General features: G+C 42.9%; 1 protein-coding gene across 2 annotated transcripts; it reads right to left on the bottom strand.

The window, feature by feature from the left end:
- Positions 1-1,117: 1,117 nt before the first annotated feature.
- AAGAB (alpha and gamma adaptin binding protein) lies at positions 1,118-21,693 on the bottom strand. Of its 2 annotated transcripts, none has more exons than XM_086620227.1 (10): positions 21,606-21,693; positions 13,793-13,983; positions 12,739-12,835; positions 11,865-11,954; positions 9,671-9,754; positions 4,848-4,930; positions 4,062-4,155; positions 3,626-3,730; positions 3,057-3,106; positions 1,118-2,533 (listed from the first exon to the last, which is right to left on the bottom strand). In XM_086620227.1, exons 1-10 carry the CDS (start codon positions 21,676-21,678, stop codon positions 2,456-2,458), a joined length of 945 nt encoding a protein of 314 aa, XP_086476353.1. In that variant the 5' UTR covers positions 21,679-21,693; the 3' UTR covers positions 1,118-2,455. The 2 variants fall into 2 exon arrangements, with proteins under 2 accessions (XP_086476353.1, XP_086476352.1); XM_086620226.1 differs by having other exon boundaries at positions 3,626-3,718; positions 21,606-21,678.
- Between the last annotated feature and the right edge of the window lie 97 nt (positions 21,694-21,790).

Genomic DNA, 21,790 nt, shown 5'->3' with positions numbered 1-21,790 from the left:
AAATTACTAATTTACATATCTAGATGCTCTTGTGACCGTCTTTACCTGGGAAACGCCGCTACATCCAGCCACAGGGCATTAACTTAACACAGAGCTGTTGCAGAGCAGTTCCAGTTCAGCACTGGAGTACCAGTACCAGGTAAAGCTAACAACTTCAACACTTACAAGGATGTAAAACCCAGGTGGGAATTGTTTTGGCATTGCTACACAAGGAGAAACTGAGTAAAAGACAACAAGTTTCAGCTTTGCTTTTCCACCAAGGCCCCTTTTAGTCTATTTTGTAAAGAAACTCTGTAGCCAAAACCAGAGCCTCTCTTCGGAAGGAAAAAAAAAACATCCCACAAAATAAAACCCAAGCTGCCAGCAAAGTCAACCTTGATTTTAAAAATACAATAGGACACTCTGTAAGGATCAGTAAAACTGTTTCCCAGTGTCTCAGCCATGCTTCCAGGGGCCGTGCCTGCGGACAAGACGTGCAACAAAAGCGCGCCTGGAAGTTCTGCGTGTGTTTGTAAGATCTGCACCACAACATTATCCGTGCAAGTGTTCAAAGATGCACCCAGTGAATTTCCTCTGCACTTCTGCCACTCGGTGCTATTGCACAACAAATATTTAGAAAGGAAAAAAAAACACTCTTGAGCTACCAAAAGGGAAACGTGGAAAACTATTCCCTGCTTGGAAGGAACCACCTTCAGTTCTTTTTTACAGCTCTCTGTGCTGGGGAAAATGGAGGAGAGTCGCGGCACGGCCCGGCAGCTGTTTGGTGCCACTCAGTTTGGCAGAGGTGGCCCTGGTCGGTGTGGTTCCTCGGATGTCTCTGTGTGTCCCTTTAAAAGGAACATTTCTACTTAAAAATAGGTGTTTTGCGATGGTGGACCTACTGCTCAGTCCTTGTGTGAGAAATGCTTTTCAAACTACTAACAGGGCTTCAGTTCTATTTCTTGAGAGTTGAAAACGTGGCATTTTTTACCCAGGAAATGATCTACAGCATTCCAAGAAGCCTAGTATTGTAGCTTTGCTCAATCTTAAGAGAGGCAATGAGTGTCAAGAACCACGGTGAAAGTGAAAGTGCTTTCAAAATTTAAAGCCATCAAATAATCTACAGAAAGCCGCTGTCTCAAGACTCACGAATTTTATTGAGATGAAAAAACAGACATTGGAAAAGTTCATTTCAAAATTTCTAAATACGATTGCGTAAGACGGCGCGTTCCCGGGTTGATAAGGGAATGCTGTTGCGGAACACGCGCCGTGTCCCAGGGTGTGACAAACAAGCACTGGGGACGGCCCAGTTCTCCAGCACGGCATCCGTTCGCCGCCTCTTTCCTTGATCCGCTGTGTCCGACACCTGATGGCAGTAGGAAAACACACAGGGTGGCATTTACCTTTTCTCCCCTCTCTCCCTCACCAGCCTACGTCTTCCTTCTTGTTTTCCTCGCGCCTTCCACGTTGATACTCTCCAGTGAGTCTACGACTAAGTGACTGTGCAGAGGATGACAATATCCTAAACCGAAGGACAAAGGAATTTTTCCCTAACCCTTGATAGCGTGAAGCAGCAATTGGAGACTCGTGCTCCGGTGCCTTCTACTGACCATGTAGGAGCACAAGTCCGTAACAAATGCATCACGGGACAGCGTGGGGTTTGTGAAGTCACAGCTTTTCTCTTCAGGTGCTCAGGACAGAATTCACCAGCAGAAGGTCTGTGTGTTCCGCAAGGCCTTGGAGGCCAAGGAGTGCAGAAGGTTTGGGCTTGGAACGGCAGCAAAAGCTGTCTTGCATTTAATCCCGAAATCGGTTTCCAATGGGAATGCAGGGAATGTGGCACACCACCTGATTTTCCAGGGAAGGACCACGTACTTACACACGCCAACAGAAATCAAAGCCCGTGGGCCACTTTTAATGGCTTTGACACGCGGCAGCATGAACCTCGCAGCCCAGGACAGGTACAATTCAGCATCTTTCTCTTCATGGCTCATATAAATCTGGTTGGTTCTAACTAGCAAGTCAGCTCTAAAGCTACAGAAAACCATCTCGCAGGCCTGCACCTACAACATTGAGGTTGGAATTAAGTAGTCACTTAACAAAACGTCGAGTTTGGAATTAAGTAGTCACTTAGCAGCCAGCAGCCATACGCGGAAAGAGAACCGGGAGTGAATTTGTTTCTTTAAACGCAAAAGAGGGAAACGACAAAAATGTTAATTTGAAAAATGTAAACTAATTATTACTTCCTCTAGCTGCGTGCAGTGCCTTCCAAAATGCTCTGAGAGAGAATAAATGAACAGTGAGAGCAAACCACTCTAACCATGAGGAGCTGTGGAATGTGTAACTTACTACAGCGATGCGGGGAATCCCTTAACCAAAGAAAGCAACTAAAGCTGCGCGGGGCTTTGCACAACCACCACTCCTGCAGGAAAAGATCGCTCTTCTCGGATTGCTCCGCCGCTTACAGCCGCAGAACTTAGTTTTCTTCATCCGAGGAGAGACCTTCAATTTCATCTCTGTCTCCTCCGATTGCCATCCAGAAGGCTTTGGCCACCTAACAACAGAAAAAAAAAGATGGGAAAGGGTGAAAAATACCCCTCAAATGACTGAAGATTTTGCATTTAGCATCCAAAAAGTAGGAACTGAGCAGCAGCTACATCTAGCAACCACGTTTCTAGGTACAATGCTGATCCTCTCTGCAGTTCAGAGATTTCAACACAGAGGCAATAATTTAGAATTTGTGGGAGGCATGTGTGATCCAAAACTTGTGCTAATTAAGGCATGATTCAATTTTCCTTGAGATCACGGTTCTTCCATTGACTTAAGCGGAAGCTGGCTCACACTCTCAGTGTCTGCAGAGCCTTCATTTCAGAAATTGTGAAAGGGGAAAGCATTTCCTGGTGTTTCAAAATTCCAGGTTTGTTGTTCAGTTCTTGGGAGATACGAGACAGTCTTTGCCAGGACTGTGCCATTCGTTCTTACTGCTCTTAATACAGGAACCCCACCAGAGAAGCAGCTGTGGCTCAGAAAGGAAAACCCCGTTTTTCATCATTCCAGTGCCGCTTCCAAAACCTCACCTTTTCCGCGTGTAGTTTTCTCTGCTCACGAGGCAACGTCGCGGCTTTATCTGTGGAAAAGAACATAACTCCGGTTGTCAACCTCAGGAGTGAGCAGGGGGAGAGATGCCTATTGCAGCTGCTTTTGGGGGACTACCAAGAAACTAGTTTAAGACCATAAAAAAGGGATTTTATTTAGTATTTTTATTTCATTTGCAACTCCCAAACACCAGAAGGCTGATGCTTCTGAGCACACTGGGTTCCATCTCAAACATTTGTAGCTTTAAACTGCGAGACTGGCAGGCAGTTGTAGAGCTAAGAAAAAAAATAATCTTTTAGGTTTGCTTATGGAAAACCATGGCATTAGTTCCCAGTGGACAACACCCGTGTGTTAGCACTCAACAGTTCTCTTCTTTCAAGAGAACTACCAAGATTAAGGGCAAATTAATTAAAAGATCAGCTGCTTATAAAGAACCTCAGACAGGAGAATAGGAATTTGTACAATCTCCCCCAGTGACACACTGACTTCCGTGCCTTTGAGTGGTCGGAGCAGGTGGCGAAGCTCAGGATGTCTCTCCCTGGTACATTACCTTTCATTTCTTTCAGCTTTGAGAACAGCCTTTCAAAGTTCTCCAGGTCACCGTCTCTCGTGGTCAGGCTGGCTAACTCCTGAATGTCCGTATCTAACGTGGGATCTGAAGGAAACACAAGTAGGTTGGTTTAAGGTAGATTGTTCTGTTTTGTCAGCAGGTATGAAAACCTTTCTGATAAAACCAGTATTTTAATGTTTTGCAAATTCCAGCTCCATAGGAGGGAAAAGAAATATTTCATTTACTGACTGTTCACACAGACAACTAGCCCATTTTTTCAAGGCGAACACCTAAAGTCTAAGCAATTAGCCTCTGCTGGCTCTGGCAAGCACATTTATGCCATACTTTCCATTGAGAAGAAGCCAGTGGCTTTCTGGGACCATCCTTGACAGCGGTGCCATCCCCAACATACCTGCCAAGCAGAGAGAGAGCTTACCCACAATGTTGTCAATCTGTAGGCTGTTTGTGCCAGCTCCATCTTCTCTGTCGTCTAAATGGGATTCTTCTCTGTCTGCTGCTGAGGGATTGGACTGTCAGGAAACAACAGGTATTAGAGTACCCAGTGATTCACCTAAAAATCATCATCAGCAAATCAGGTGCTTCCTGTTTTCACTTCAGAAACTCATTCTTTGTCTCAAACCATTACCAACTGCAAACCTCTGCCGTGTGTATTATGAAAAGCCACTTTTGCAACACTGTGCACAGGTACTGCATGAAGGTTTTCCATGACAGGTTTGTTGCTGTTTTTTAAATAACGCTATCGAGCGATGGTTTTTGTTTTGCACAAAATACTGCTCTTGGATATTAATGAAAAACAACATCTTGAATGGAGCTTCTTGGCTCCAGTGGGTTGTCTGGAGTAAAACATTTGCACAGTGCTGAAGTCAGTGTGATCAACACACAACAGCTCTCCACACTGAGCACACAACCAGCCATCTCCAGGTAAAAGGATGAAGTTCTGAGGCAACGTCCTGAAAAACAGGACCATGAGGTGACAGCTCCCGGGAGCAACTGTCTCAGGAGGACTTGTAAGAAAAATGCAGATAGTTTTTCAGACTTCAGAAGTGTTTCCTTTAAAACACATTCCAGCAGGCTGTGAAGCATCCCTTGAAAAGGTGGAAGAAGCAAGCCTCCCACCACCACCACGCGGAGCCTGACAACAGGAAAGAGCAACACAAGAACCAGTAGGAGCAAAAAACAAGAAATAGGAATTACTGTTTACTTCTGTATCTCGGTTCTCCTCGGACCCAGCGCTGCAGTTGGCACCTGCGAACGTCCTGAGGAGACCAAAGCCCTGGCTCCTGTCTGAAAACAAAGCAGCTGTTACTTGGACAGAAAATGGAATATTATTACAAATAGTTGTAACTGACCACATGGGAGACGACAGAATGTTTCAGGGAAGAGACACAGCACCCTGTAAAACTGTGTCAGTGCGCTGGAAAATTTATTTTGAGCAGAAATTTTTCATATTAAGCTTTTTCTAAACTCTATTAACAACATTTCCTTGTAAATATTACCACCAGGGAATAGACACGTAAGCCACAAGAGATGTGAGCTATTTTTTCTCCTTGTTTGAAGTCACTGCTCTGTTAGGATGTGGTCTGACAAACGTCTTCTGACACCAAACAAGGCACATTTCAACAGAAGCAGCATTTGCTCTTACTGACGTTCAGTGGCCCGGGTTTCACCATCCATGGGAAGCAGCACTGGGTTTGTGGTTAGAATCAGGAAACACAACAAGTGCCTTTGCTGACAGATGGATGGTCTGAGTAGGCTGAGCACTATAGTAATGGCAAAGGCAACTTTGAAATAGCTAATTCAGAATCCAGGGAAGGCCTCAGCCATCAAATCCCATCTTTCTTCACACTGCAAGGTGCTGTGGGCTCTCCACGTCTGCTCACCTACCGTGTGCTTCAACGGAACTTTAAAATCCAACCTTAAAAAAAAACATGAATGCAAACCTAAAACTAAACAATCATCTTTCTCATCTAAGATAATGGATGCAGTACAGTATTTTTAAATTAAACTAACTGTATTTTTAAAACTTTATTTTTTTTAAATAAAAATATGTGCATAACAGGTGATATTACGGGTTGGATTCTTTTCCTAAGCCTGTTTTCTGCTGGCCTTGCATTGGGTAGTAAATAGTTGCAGTTACACAAGAGACACTGAAGATTTTTCTGAAAATCTTAGCATTTAGTCAACTAAAAAAGAAATACTATTAAGTTATTGTACTGCAAATAGCCAGAAACAATTACTTGTGCCAGAAGAAAGATTAAGATTACTCTTAAAAAAAAAAAAGTGTGGTTTAAATTAATATTACACTAATGACTAAGCTCTAGACTCAAACGTTGAGGTGATGTCATTTTTATGCACTATCCAAATTTACTTGCCATTTATCCAAAGTCTCGTTTCAAAGAGTCGAATGTGTAACATCAGCAAGCTAGACAACATGTAAACATGTTGTCCCCATCAGAGAATCACTGAGACCTCAGTTTCTGCTCAATAATCCTCACTGTGTACTCAGGCTAATGTGTGTCCTGTCCCAGTCCTCTTCTCCTCACCTCCTGGCAGGTAGTTGTTTCAATCGTCCCTGTTCTACACGGATTTACTTCTTTAACAGGTCTGTCTGACCAGGTTTTGGGAAGAAATCAATCACAAGAGATATTAAAGCCCCTGAAGTCTGCCAGCTGCATAACAGGCCATCGAGTGATGAAAGACTGGGACTTGCAACCCAAACCAAAAAGCAGCTTCCCCAAGTTTCAGCAGGCTGAGCAAAGAGCTGTCTTTTGGGAAACTGTAAAGATGGACATTTAGCCAATTTCTGAGTCATCTGAAGCTACACTGGACACTGCAGTGCAGAATGTACGAGAGAGAGAACATTCCCACATTGGCAGAGGGGTGGATGAAGTGACCTAATCATGTACCTCCTTCATATCTAATAGAGTTCATCCTGCACAGAAAAACGACAGTGGTTCCATCCCCACCACCACTACACACACATCACCTCAGCCAGCATAACTACAAAACGTCATCCCAGTTAGAAAGAACTGGAATCTACTGGAGGAATTTCTGAAAAGCAGCTATTTGTTTCTGGATCCATGGTTAGGGAGGTGGCAGACGTAACACTCGCTCGCAGGCACACCCTTGAAAGAGCCTTCCTATAAACTCTTTTTATTGGATGTAAAAGTTATTTCAGCTTCTGGGTGCAATTCAGGAAGTGGGTGATGCCTTACACAATGTTCTCACAGCACCAAAGCCAAAAATTATCTCAACTCAACTTATAGTAATAGTTGGGGGCTCCATTACCACAGGTGTCACTCACCAGCAGTTGCAGAGCTCCAGTACACTGCTCCGAGGTTCACATATGCTCATCTCATAGCACTGCCTTCCTTTCCACTGTCTTTATCTATTTTTCCATAGGTTGTCTCTAGCTGACACATGGTGATCCTGACTTCCATACAAAATTGGAATTGAAAGATCAAAATTAATATTTTTTTAAAATAACAAAGTTTAAATAGTTGCCCTAAATCAGGCTAATTGTTTGTAAACAGAGCCAGGCTAATTACTGCCCCCACCCAAGGTAACCAGCTTCAGCTGGGATCACTGAACAGGTATTTAAGCAGGAAAGTAGCCAGGGAGCCTTTTCCAGAGGGCAGTTAATTGTTTCTCTTCTTCTAGTCACCTTGGTCAACTAGTTTTTCTCTTGAAGGACCAGCCAAGGGCACCAGCAGTACACTACCTTTGTAGGGGGAAGGTGTTGGCTGAAGAACTACTCATGTTCTTCTGCATGTGGGGAAGAAAACCACCTGATTCTGGGATTGAGGAGAGCTCTGAGGCCTGGAGAACCAACAACTTTACCCCAACTCCAACAGGGAATTGCCCTCTGGAGATTCTCAGGTAAGGCTGCTTGTTTTTCTTTTAGTAGAGACAACACTGCTTTACTTACACACAAGCATGTGGTACTAATCGATGTTAAAATGTTTATAATTCAGTTATGTTAAATTTAATACCTACTTTTATGAATTGGTGTAAGAATGAATGTATTTAATGGCTAGAGGAAAAAATCAAAAGGTCAAGAATGTTCTTAATAGATGTGTGAAAAAAATACTTTACAACTTAAGAATTGTGTTTGGGTTTAAGATAAAACACCTTAAAATCACATGGGGTCAGTGGTTGTACTTGAAAAAAGTCAATCCTGCTCTGTCTGTAAACTTAAATTCTCACGCAAATTCTATAAATTCTGTCTGTAAACTTAAATTCTCACACAAATAGCTGAAGTAAGGCAACGTGGTTACACTGGCTTTTTGGATGGCTACGCTTAACAGTGCTGTAACCATTTACTACTACACAAATATCTCGTGCTTCAGGAAAAATGTTCCCATGGAGTGTGAGTGCATGGTTTCTAAATGGCCAGTGGGTGTAGATAATTCAGCAGGAAAGCTAAAGTTTGATTTACATGGTGGCCAGTTTCCAGGCTGAGGAGGAAGCTGAAAACAAAAGATACGTTACAGGTTGTAAAAAGTTTTATTTTAAGTAAAATGAGCTCAACAATTTCCCTTTGAAGGCATAGTCAGGCTGCAACAGCTACCAAATATAGTTCACTTCCTGAGGGGCTGGCAGTAATGTGCATCAATGCTGTGTGGTTTCTGTACTGTGGAGATAGAAAATCTGGATTTACAAGGAGCCTGACCTTTACAGAACACACCAATGATGCACAGGAATTTCCCCCCACAAAGAACTGAACATGTGACTACGTTCTGTTCTTCTGTAATGTGGCATCTGTCAAATGCAGGAAATGGGCTGTTAAGAAAAGCCGTGTTAGCACTAGTGAGAGAACTTCACACCATCTCAGATGGATACCTGTTTCTCCACAAGGGCTCGATTCCCTCGGAACCCACCTTCACCTCATTCCGATGTGGTATGAGACACACTCAGAAGGTTACGTTAAGAAAGACCTGACAAATGTTATCAGCTTAGTGGTTTTCATCCCAGTTCTGCTGAGTCCCAGGAACCACCATGCAGTTACAGGAACCAGCAGGAGCCTCTCAGCACTTGAAATGGTTACACAGTTGAGAGATGTAGGGAGGAAGAAGCAGCAGCAGTGGAAAAATTGTACATCAGGGAGCTGATACTGGAAGGTTGCTAGTGGGATGAGACTCTGAGAAACACGAAATGTAAGGCCAAGCACTCCACAAGAGTTTAATCTTCCTACACTTCCTGCAACAGCTTGTTTTATTAGAAAGGTAATTAAAGGTTTTCAAGTAAATGGAAGTATTTATATGTGCAGTAACTCTGGGCTAGCCACAGCATTTCCTTTTCTAATGAGTCCAATCCTAAAGTGACTTTTCCAAAATTCTAACTCTACCTGATAATCAGTTATCTGCAGTAAATTATCTGAGGCTGCCTGTTTCTTTGCACTGTTTTCAAAAAATTCTGTGGTTTCCATGTACTTGAGTTGGGTTGTCTGTAGGGAAGACAGTCCTTCTTGCAATGCACTTAGTGTGTCCTTCAACAGACACCTGAATCACTTCTTTACCAAATCTCATTTCCACACTTGCTATTCTCATCCCTGTTTCAATTTTTTTTTTTTTTCAAAAACCTGTAACAAATTTGGAATTTAACACACGCTTCTACACTAAGCCATGTTTCAGTTTTTAGACCAAGCTGATAATGATTAGCTATTTGTTGCTACGGTTTGGTGGAACAAGCTTTTACTTTTTATTGAAACTGGAAGAGTTAGTGGAATATTTAACTGAAGTTATTGGTAGAGAGCAAGTTTAAGTACAGAGGGAACAGGAATAGATGCTGAAACAGGAATAAAGCTCACCCATTGCCTGTAAGCCTCTCTGTGCACCAAGGGACAATGGAAGCAGTATCCAAAACCCTACTATTCCATGTAAAAGGTTGAGGAGTGCTCTAGTTCTTTACATGGATGCAGTGACAGTGGCACTGGAGCTGCTCAGATTAAACTTTTGCTAAAAACACTAAGCCCTCTAGGCCTTGCGTTCCCCAGAATTCATGTAAGAGGAACCTGTTACGTACCGCTCTTCATGACTACGTTGGACCACACGTTGGCATTCAAAGCTTGCACGATCCGTTTCACTCCGGTGGATTCTGGAAAGTCATCTAAACCAAAAGACAAAGACATTGCACTCCTAACAATTAGACCAGAAACAGTTACACTCCTGGAAGTACGTTGTTAAATAGCATATAAGTAAATTTAATAGTAATAGGCAATTTTTAATTTGCTGCTAAAAGCAAGGCATGTTTTACCCTGAGATCTTTTGGAATGCTGTATCACATAAAAACAGGTGCTAGAATTACTCTTCCTTCCTTTAGAAAGTAAAGAACTTCAGAGAACCATTTAAAAAAGACATGATGCTTGCTAAAAATGGAAGTTATTGTTGTAAAGCTATGTCCACAGCATCTAACTCCAAACGTTCCCGTAATCCTGTGAATTAGTTACTTGAAAGGCTACGGAAAGCATTATTTGGACTTAACTTATTTACTGAATAGATCTGACACCACTTTGTACAAAGTCAGTTTTCCCATTTCCTCTGTGTAGTCAGCTTCCCATGTTTGTGCAGGTCTCACAAAGCAGAAGGGAAAAAAAATCTCCTTTGGCTATAAAAACATGATTGCTTAAAAATCAAACTCTTAGGATGACTGAGGGACAGGTGCAGCAATTGAAACTGCCCTTAAAAATTAATTTCAAGTTGTCTGTGACCTCTTGGATAGAACATTTTGCCCTCTGACACTGCTTTTTGGTTTTGTATCAGTCACTACCAAGAGTCTCAGCCTGGAGTTCTCACTTGTACTGCTGTAGTCAGAGCAAGAGCTCCAGCTCATTTGTGATGAGCTGCCACAAATGTCAGGGTTTTTAAACAGATACTGGCCCAGTATGTTTACTGCATCCATTTTATCTTTTGTAAGTAACTCATACAGCGTGTTTACAGGGTAAATATGTTACTCACTGGAATACGTTTCCTCCTATGCATGAGTCACAGTGAATCAATGACCATATTAAAAATCCAGGGAAGAACATATATTTTAATACTTCAAAGATTAACATCCTGAGTTATTATTCCCATTATTTAAATAGTAAATAGCTTGTTCTTTACAACAATTATTCAATAGAAAAAAAAAAACTTAGTGTTACCAGCATTTCCTTTGAAAACACTTCATAAGAAAACTTTAAGGGGTACCAACGTCAAATTTTTCTGGTTTCTGTAAATCAAAAATGTGTATCCTCCCCTCTCTGACTAACAAAGTGCCAAAAAAAAAAATGCATCTTGAAAGACAAGGTGGGGGCAGGAGAGGGGTTCTTAGCTACAAGATACAATTTTAATCTAGGCCTTTAAAGGGGCTGGGAGGGCAGGAACTTGAGTTCTAGCTTAGAAGACCTTTAGACTAAATAATTTTTGGTGACACCTATGCACTTGGTGAACCTGAAATAGAGCAAATGTTGGTGACTAATTCCACTCCTGGAAACGGAGCCGGTTATCTCCTTTTGGCTCTAGAGAGGCAAGATGTAAACACTTTTTTTGTGTCACTGAAATGAGGAGATAAGGTCAATGCTGATAAGGCTGTCAGGAAGCGCGCAGTCACTTTTCAGGAGTGGAACATCACACTTCTGACTTTGCTCGATGGGTTTTTTCAAGTTCCAAACGTATGGTCAGCCAGTGATTTTGAAACTGGTTTATTTCCTGTATAACAGTGCACGCTATTCTCAAATGTCTTTTTTCTTTGAGACTTCAGAAAGTCTCAAAAACAATCTCTCCTTTTCAGCCTATCACGTCACTGTTTGAATAATGTTTATCTTCTCTTGGTGTGTACGGTAGTTTTTGAAGTTTTTTAAAAAAAAAGACAATTTTCCTGCCCTTGTGCATCCCTCTGGTTCTTGTTTTTTAGATTTATTTCCAAAGAGGAATATAAATGCTTCTAATCTATCAATACAGTCCCAGGATTAGTGCCAGAAAAAGGAGCAGATATTATTTTTATGTAGGTGCTACATAAACAGCAGCTGTATTTGGGAGGAGACAAATGGAATTTCTCGGAGGAAATAACCTCCTCCTCCTCCTGACCTTTTATAGCTGAGACTAAGCCTTACCAACTGGGAGCATTCCATGCTGCAATCATGTAGCACGTAAATAAAGTTATGGCTCTTGCAATTGTTCAGAAGATATTTCGGTGTGCTTTTTCACTCTAGAAGTTAAAACAGAAGTGGCAGTCCTACCATCTTCGTCAGGCAGTTCCTCAGGGCTAAGTTCCACCAGTTCAAAGCCATGCTTGATGCACCATTCTTGAGCTTTCTGTCTGTTAACACCTAAAGCAGGGAAACAAAAATGCATACTAAACATGAATGTTTGAGACTAATATCAGCAGTTGAATCTTTAGCTACGTTTTATTCCTTCAAAGTTCTTTGCTTATTCTGGATTGTATGGGGGAAAGGTATATAGTCACTGGCATGGGTCCTCCATTCACTTCGAATTTGATTCCAGAAACTCCAGAGTTAAAACAAACTCCTCCTTTGAACTGTTTTTTTTCCAATACCATAAAATCAAACGGCTTTGCAGTGGGCACTCAAAGGGAAATGTAAGTGAGGTGCCACAGTGAATGAGGACTGGTAGTAACTCTAGGTCTGAATCTGAACTAAGTTACAGGGACACACCTGCACCTTACAGCTTGCTGTTGTGTTGCACACACTAATCCAGAACGAAAGCAAATGTGTATTTAATGTCCCAAAGGCCAAAAAACATGAATGTACTTTGTAGTTGAGCAACCAACAGTCATCCTCATTGTTCACCAGAGGATCCACACATCCAGTAACATAAATGCCTTATTAGTTACTTTGCAGTGCATGCTGGTACACCAGGAATGGGATACACAGAGCTCATTTCAAGCAAGCTTGTGAAATTCTAATTCAGTTTTAATCACAACTAGCTTATGACTCTTCTGTTCCCGGCCACGAGAGTAACCTTCTCAATTAAATCTCAAGCCCAGTCTCACACAGATATTTTAAGAAACAATTGTGTTGATTAACTAGAAAATAAATTATTAGGCAAGGTTAATAACTCTAAGTCAGTTTGGAACTTGTTTGGGTTTCATACCATTTTCAGATACTCTGTCACAAACCAGAATCATGACTTCTGGTAACCACTCTTCTGTTAGGGGAAGCCATTCAGAGACAGGATCGAGTCCAGATTTCTGAAGGGGAAAAAAAAAAGTTCTTTGGAATACATCCTCAAATATTTTAGCTTTTAAACTAGTTTTAAATCATTAATAGTATTAGAATAAAAGCAGTGAAGTAAGGAAATATGCTAGGCTGCACATTGAGTATGTTTAAGACACTTGTGTTCTAATCGGAGAAGCTGACTTACAACTTCCTTCTGATTCTGGATTTACCTTACGTGTGAGTTAATCCTACTGACTTGGACCTCCTTTTCATGTTTAATATTAATTATGCAATCCTAGTGTAGACTAGGGAAGATTTTTACTTCCAGCTAATCATGAGTATTTCATTTGAAGCATGTTTTGGGTTTAATGTGCAACTACTCCATCTTCCACACTAAAGTGGATGTTATGGGGGCTGGTGAACTATTCTCATTGCTCTAGTTTATTCCGAGACAGCCCCAAGATGTCTGGTTGAAGGTATCTTTGCAGAATGTGTGGTATGCACCCTTTCCCATCTGTGGTGAAAAACAGTTCCTTATTTAGAATTTTTTTTTTGTCTCAGAATCCTCCTGGCTTTTGCTAAAGTACTGGTTTCGCTGCTGCCAGCTTAGTAGCAACGATCTGGGGTAAAACGATGGCACTGAATCTTTATGGCACTGAATTTAGCTCCCCCATTCCTGGCTATCCTAAAGCAGCCTTTCTGAACTAGTATCAGCTAGGAGTAAAGTTGGGAATGGTGGGCTGGAGGAGGGTTTGCCTAACTCAGTGGCACATTTGCATAACCTCTCTTCCAGCTGGAGTATAATAGTAAAAGGGAAGGAAACTGTTTCCATTGTTAGCAGGCATAATTTAACATTGATTTACTGACAATTAATAGAACAGCCTGAAAGGAATGGCTGGCACAAGATGAAGAGGAGTATAATTTGTGGTTGGCACTGTGATAAGGCAACTATGTCACACGGACAAGGCAATACAATGAAGAAGTCTTACTATTGCGCTGTCGAAGTACACAACAAATGCTTGCACGGATTCAGCAATATCTTCAGTAACAAGAAATGTGTTTGGTACTACACAGAGGTGAATATCTGCAGAATAATATTTATTATCTATTGTCCAGGGGTAAAAATTCACTTTTCCACTTGTAGTTGCACCCACAGCGAGGTCATCTCTTCCTGTGATACCTGTATAAAAGAAAATGAACAAGGCAGATGATAAAAGCAGCATCAATAAAATAAGTTTCTTATTTAGCTTTCAAAAGAGTTTATTATCTAGCTTTCAAAATAAAATATGGTACAGAAGCTCTTTAGAAAGCAAGCCTTTTTTCCTGGAAATGTCTTTTAAAGTGTCAAACTCACTACCTGTAAACAGGATGTATGGAGAGAATACCTAGACTTTATTACAGCAGAAACAAACCTTGCATGTTCCTTCAGATGTAAAGAACTGTTGGGCTGTGACCAAAACCTGAAGGTAACTAATGAGAAAATAAACCAAGTGACTCCGATTCAGTTGTAATTCCCATTAAATTCCAGGTAGGAGTTGGACAATTAAAATCCAAGGCAGTGCTTTGATAATGTAAGGTTAAACAGTGCCCTTCATGTGTGGTTAGCAACCTTCCCAGTGCACACTCAGAGCGTGACAGCCACCTGGTGGAAGTGAATTATAGACAGCAGAGCATCCCATCCATCCCTGGGAAGGGCAGAATATCTTGGTCGAGCTGAACAAACCCATAGACACTTTAGAACACAGGTCAGTTATATATAATATTGACTGAGTCATCTAGAATTTTCTTGGGCATCAGAAGAGTTAAAAAAAAATGAAATAAAGTATATGGGCTTTCAGAGATCTTAAGGGTCATGTTTTACAGGTGCTGAGATGTTCCTGGAGATGCTAGAACAGGCTGTTCTCCAAATAGTCTGGACACCAATTTGAAATTATCTGTATCTTATCAATAAAAAGGCAGGAAAAACTCATTGCGAAGGCTGCCATAGAAAGGTTCAGTGATTTGTGCATCCAATGGTGAAGTCTGAGAATTTTAACTGGTGAAAGAGCGTGGTGCACCAGGCAGTGCAAAGGAGAGCTCTAAACTCTAAAGGATTATTTGCAGCAGGGAGGAGGAGGACATGGCAAATCTGAGGGCAAAATTTGACCTCAAAAGCAAGGTCCTGCGCATGCGTTGGGGCAATCCCAAGCACAAGGACAGGCTGGGCAGAGAATGGGTTGAGAGCAGCCCTGAGGAGAAGGACTTGGGGGTGTTGGGTGATGAGAAGCTCAACATGAGCCGGCACCGTGTGCTGGCAGCCCAGAAATCCAACCGTGTCCTGGGCTGCATCCACAGCAGCGTGGGCAGCAGGGCGAGGGAGGGGATTCTGCCCCTCTGCTCTGCTCTCCTGAGACCCCCCTGCAGTGCTGCCTTCAGCTCTGGGGTCCCCAACATCAGAAGGACATGGAGCTGTTGGAGCAGGTCCAGAGGAGGCCACGGAGGTGATTCAAGGGCTGGAGCACCTCTGCTATGGAGACAGGCTGAGAGAGTTGGGGCTGTTCAGCCTGGAGAAGAGAAGGCTCCGGGGTGATCTTATTGCAGCCTTCCAGTACCTAACGGGGCTACAGGAAAGCTGAAGAGGGACTTTTTACAAGGGCGTGTAGTGACAGGACAAGGGGCAATGGCTTTAAACTGAAAGAGGGCAGATTTAGATTGGATATGAGGAAGAAATTTTTCACTCAGAAGTTGGTGAGGCACTGGACCAGGTTGCCCGGAGAAGTTGTGGCTGCCCCATCCCTGGCAGTGTTCCAGGCCAGGTTGGATGAGGCTTTGGGCAACCTGGTGTAGTGGAGGGTGTCCCTGCCCATGGCAGGGGGTTTGGAACTGGGTGATCTTTGAGGTCCCTTCCAACCCAAACCATTCTGTGATTCTAGTAAAACAGATTATCCAATGACAGTATGGCACTTGACAAAACCTACAGCTTTAATGTACATGTTCTAATACAGGTGTTTTGGCAGATGACAAATAAAACAGAAGCTTTATGAATAACTACTCAAGTACTAGACATGGTATGATTTAGTTCTGCATCTTTGGTAAACAGGACCACATTTAATATGTGCCAATTGCTACTCGACCAGGAGTTTCTTTTCCATGGATATTGAGGCTAAAGGAGGCAGCTTCCACTCTGCTTAGACATAATGTAGAAAATTCTAGCAACTAGGAGGGGAAACAGGTTAGGCAGACAAATGCCACTGTGCGTGTTCAAAACACAGGGATGCTTTTTTCCAGAGTTATCTGTTGCCTAGCTTTTCAAATGCAGGCATAATCTTCATTTTCTGCCCTTAAAACCAGATGTTTTGTTTGGAGGTTTTGAATGCTACACAAAATGTTATACGTTTCCCTTCACTAATGTTTTGGCAATTAAAAATACATAAGCAGAAATCAGTTCTAAGCTAACGGATTTGCGAGTCAATGCCATAAGTGGCTAAGAATAAAGGAGCCCGTTGAAATTACTGAAACCCCGAAAATCAGCAGAGACTTAAAAAGGCAAAGGAAGGAAAAGAGTGAGGCAAGGAAGTCGGTTCAAAAGTCACCCAGTGAAGTTTGCCACCCGAGCAAGAATACAAAAGGAAAGAACTTCCTAGAAAAGATTTCAAAAGCTGATGTGAAAGAACTTTCACGTTTGCTTTGTAATAGATTTTTTTTTTTTCCTTACAAAAGAGTTCATGGACAAATTAAGGCCTTAAAGCACTGCTAGAAGAAGGAGGACGTGTTCCATTTCCTACTACAGCCACTGTTCCTGTATTTTAAGCGGTCTCTTTCATCCCATTGTGCTTCTGATTAGCCATCCTTCACCCAAAGACTTTGCCAGTCCCTTGTGAAATTTCGCTCCCAGTAAAAATTGGATGTTGCACATGGAACTCAAAGGACTGCAGGAACTTTCCGCAAGGATTGAGACTTGCCATGTCCCAGCCTGCAGGTAGGGTTGTAACAAATTACTGCAGAACAGCCTCACGGCAGGAAGTGAACCGCAGTTTGGGAACCGTGTGAACAGTTCTCCTCCCTAAAAGTCACTCAGACCAGTTGGGTTTTGGCTTTAAACAAGCAGAAACTACAAAAGAAATATGCACTGCGACTCCAATTGAGTTGTCAAGGATATATTCCGTGTTGGGACTAGTTCACCTCCCAATTCCAGCAATTTCTTGCCAAGATAGCCTGTATTTTAATGAAAAAAGTAAATTCAGAGCAGTTTCATATCTAATTTAGAGAATATTCACCAGAATAAACCCCATTAAGTTTTATTTGGGTACAGAATAAACTTCTAGAACATTAATCTGGCAGAAGGAGGTGGCTTGTCCAACTTCTCTCTAGTGAGTTCCTCAGTTTTAATTTTCATCTCCCCAGCCATTGCAAGTGTCAGTGGTTTGCCACCCAAAGAGCCTGGAAAACCACCGGAGTCACTCTGACCACAACAGCAGGCAGGCCTGCGGGGCTGCCTCAATTAGCTTGCCTTCTCATGGAGCAGAAGTGGCTCCTGGATGACAGGAATGCCAACAGACTCCAAATACATCACCGTTAGAGAGGACTAAAAACACCCATGGAAAAGTTCATGCCACAAAAGAACATTCGAAAACATGATTTAGAGTTCAAGGTCCTCCAAGATACACCGCAACGGCCAACATGGGACACTTATTTTGTTTTCACAGTCTTACCCATGACTGCTGGACACTAATTAAGACATGATGTATCTTGGTGTCCTACACTTCTGCATGAAAGCACTTTAGAGCAGCAGAAGCTTCTTCATCTACAGTGAATTATTCGAGGCCAGGGACCATTTCTGAGCCAGCCCCAGTATCGCCCTGGGGCCATTGCCTCCTGCATGCATTGGCACCGTCCACCTGTGCAACCTCCAAAGCCCCTGCACTAATGTCAACGTGCACTGAGATCACACTGGTTGGACATGGACAATTATCTTCCTCCAGTTTATCCCAGTTCACAACTCACTTTGCCCATTTTCTATGAGAAAACCATTTAAGAACTCAATAGCAACTGACACAAGCTCAGTTCATGGCTCAGTCCAGTAACCGAGAGTGACTGGTGTCGTATAGCTCAAGGAACTTCCAAACTTCTGTGGAATATGTTCAGAGAAAAGGGTTTTTTACTTCCAGGCAATCAGTCGCTAGCTTGTTTTTCTCCAAGCTCATTAGTTGTGTCCCTTCACTCACAAATATCTAATTTTTCATAAAGCGGACAAAATTTTGACCGATACTTTTGGAAATTAATTCCAGCTATTTACATAAATGTTTGCTCATTTTACTGACTTAAACTTGTTGACTCCTAATTTCCTGAGTTAGACAAGACAAACTAAACCATGGTTCAGAAGACAAGGAAGAGGACATGGTGAAACTGTAAAACCCAACATCCATCCCCTTCTGTAATGCAGAGGCTTAGTAAGTGTTCTGTCAGTGCAAGGCAGCAAATACTTTTTCAAATGGAGAACTGGAGACCAGAAATAACTTTTCAGAAAAGAGCTGAATAATAATCAAAGAACCAGATGTAGATCTCTTGCTGCAGTGCTCCCTGTTCTCTAACACCCAACTGAGATTTAAGCACTTCTTCTGTATTGTGCGTTTCATTGTAATTTTTTTTAGAATAATTACAACCTGTCTTTGACGGTTTGTTGTGTTTTTTTTTTTTTTCCAAAGGGATTACGGTACTGATCTCTCTTCACAGTGTTTTTCAGATTGAATACATGCTGTAAGAACATAATTCAGTTTTCTACAATGCCCTACCTGATCTCAAGTCCTCTCAGTTGGTAGGTGCACCAAGTAGTTCTCACAGGCTGGGCCTTGAGAGCCACCTGGTGGAATACACCATAAAAAAAAAAAACCTCCTGCGAATTACACAGGGAGTAAAGAGAACACAGGAATATCCATTCAGTGTAGATATTTTGCTGTGGGGAAGATGGAATGATAAACAGTCAGAAAAGAGAAAAAAGCAAACTCACATCAGACAGGATTTATGTCGGCCAGCGTTTTTAAAAACTCATTTTATTTGCTGTTTTAATTTGTGATAAATATATCTAAGAGAAGAGCCAATCCTACTCTGCGCATTTTAAATAGCTTTGTTTTGCCATAGTATCTCATAAAATAAAGCATTCAGAGTATCCCATGGAAATTTGAAAGAATAAAAACATATCTAGCAAGTGTACCATAATATCCTCACCCTCGAGCTGTTTCCTACTGAACAGGATGACAATACTGGAAAAAGCCTTGTAATTAGCCTGGAAAGTTCTGGCAGGCAGCAGGAGAAACTGGTTCTTGCACATCTCCTATCAGTGAATGCTTTAAGTGGCTTCCTTCTCCTTATGCACCAGGTTTACTGGTTTTTTTCCAGAGGCAAAAGCAGTGATAATACCAGTAAGGGCTTCGGTTTGCCTTTGTTACAGACTCAAAAGCCAACTGCTGTATGGATCCCACCAACCAACGCAGTGGTTTATGGCACATTTCACCACACACACTGTATCTCCAGCACTGTGCAGCCTCAGAGGTGCTAAGATAATGGTCTTGTTCCCAGCATGGAGCTAAACCATTCCCAAATAATGCCTTTAGCCTGGCATGACGTTTTCATGCTGTAAAAGCACAAGTTCTGAGAATTGCACTAGGTTTTTTTTTTCAGCCCACCAAAACCCTTCAGCCTGGCCCAGTGTAACCAGCCACAGCTGCCTTGTCCTTGAGTGTTTTACAACACTTGTTCTACTTCTGCTCCTGGATCTGATGGAATTTCACTTGTTATACACAAAGCAGGAACCTAATTCTCATGCTATTTATTTTAGTAAATTATCTTGTTTCTTTCAGGAAGATTTGAATGCCCACTGTGAAGCAACCCAACCAGAAGACACAAAGACTATCTGTAAGACTTCAGTTTTGGTACTGGAAAACAGTGGAAGCTTAGACATTTCAAAGTAAGTACTGTTTTTTTTTTTAAAAATCAGAAGTTAAGTTTTAGACTTTCTCAGATTAAACAGCATTTCTAGGAAGCTTTTTGCTGACCTTCCCTTTTTACTTATTTAATTTCACTGTGGAAAATAATCAAAGGAAACCTACAGGAATCTGGAATAACTCCTTCTAATTTGCTCATCCCTTCCTCAAAACCAAGAATAAGATTTTTATTATTCTTTGGTATAGAATCCTTAAATAATTCCGGATCAACCCAGCTGCTTTGACAGAGCAGCCTTTTGCTGCAGACCTTGTGCTGCCATTCTTGTTCCAAGGTGTGGTTTAATGAGATGGAGCCATCCCTGGGGGCAGCCCTAGGCTTTCTCCGGCTCCTAGGTAAGATTCCACTCAAAGAGCCAAAAACCAACCCAGAAAAGGGATGTTGATGATGTCCATCTTAGTATGTGCATCGAACTCTTCAGGACACTTCCCTAAAAAGCAAAGCTGTACTAATGAGCCACAACAGCAAAGCCACCAATATCCAAACAGCTTCTTCCTGGAATCCCCCTGATTTTAGAATTAACAAGAATTCCACCAGTTTTCTCTACTATCAGGACTTATTCTCATGTTTCCTTTATCAAGCCGTAAAAAGGGCAACTGGGTTCCAAGAAATCCACTTTCTACAAAATGAATTCTATGTATTTGATATGGCGTAAGTGTCATCTACAATTGTGACCACGGCAGAAAGGAAGAACTTTTTAGCTTTCCCTTTTTTGTGCTTCTGCTTTGGGACAACAAAGAGCCTAGTACATGAAAGCAAGCCTAAGTAAAGCAGGAGTTCACACCCACCAGCAATTATAGAAATTCTACTATCCTTAAGGTCCAAGATAGTCTGTTCACTTCATAAATGGAAAGATGAAACCAGAGGGACAGTATTTAGCCTGCTTTTGTTTTCCCCTTGCTGGTATTACCGAACCACTCTGGTTGCTCTGGTGTTCCCCCCTTGTTCTAGGGCCATCTGGGCCACCAGCATGTCCTGGTGAAACACAGTAACTTTTGCTCCCTATGACCAGAATGGCCAGCAGCAAAGCCTATGGTCTCATGAATCTGTTTTTCATTCGTTATTGAAGAAAGTATTATTTTTATGCAATATTAAGGTAACTCTCAATGTACTCCAGGTATAACTTAAGACAACTTATTTCTTCCAGTACCTGAAGGGGCCTACAAGGAAGCTGGAGAGAGACTTTTTACAAGGGTGTGGAGTGATAGGACACGGGGTGATGGCTTTAAACTGAAAGAGGGGAGATTTAGATCAGATCTAAGGAAGAAATTTTTCAATCTGAGGGTGGTGAGGCACTGGACCAGGTTGCCCAGAGAAGCTGTGGCTGCCCCATCCCTGGAAGTGTTCAAGGCCAGGTTGGATGGGGCTTTGAGCAACCTGGTGTAGTGGAGGGTGTCCCTGCCCATGGCAGGGGGGTTGGAACTGGATGGTCTTTGAGGTCCCTTCCAACCCAAACCATTCTGTGATTCACATCTAAGCCACGGCTAGTGGCCAGTGGGCAACAAAGCGTTCTGGGATGTGGGGCTTCCCTCTCCCTGTCGGCTGTGGCGGTGATATCGCCCGCGCCTCGGTGTCACAGGGTACGGAACGCACAACCCGCGGCTTCACACCGCCCGTTAAACAGCTTATTTGCTCAGGGCAGGCAGGAGACCCCTCAAGGGCGGGCGGTCAAACGGCACAGGCCGGCGGGGGCCCAGTGCCGCCCGGGCACGGCGCGGCCGCTCCGGGGGCAGTTCTGAGGGGAGGACGGCCGCCCCCGAGGGGTGCGGGTGAGGAGCGGCCGCGCCCGGCCGGGCCTCGCTGCGCGCCGCGGCGCCGACTCACGTTTGACGAGCTCCTCGGCCGCGAAGCCGGCGGCGCAGCTGGTCACCAGCGCGAAGGGCCCCGCCGCCGCCATGGCGCCGCCGCCGCGCCCCTTCCGGCCCCGCCGCTACCACCCGGCTGCGGGGGGGGGGGGGGGGGGAAGCGGCGAGCGGGCGAGTCCTTCTAGAGAGCGGGGGGAGCGAGCT

The sequence above is a fragment of the Tauraco erythrolophus genome, chromosome 14, assembly GCF_009769465.1.
Source record: "Tauraco erythrolophus isolate bTauEry1 chromosome 14, bTauEry1.pri, whole genome shotgun sequence".
Lineage (NCBI taxonomy): Eukaryota > Metazoa > Chordata > Aves > Musophagiformes > Musophagidae > Tauraco > Tauraco erythrolophus.
Note: the sequence above shows the minus strand (reverse complement) of the source record. Positions and strands in the feature narration are given on the sequence as shown.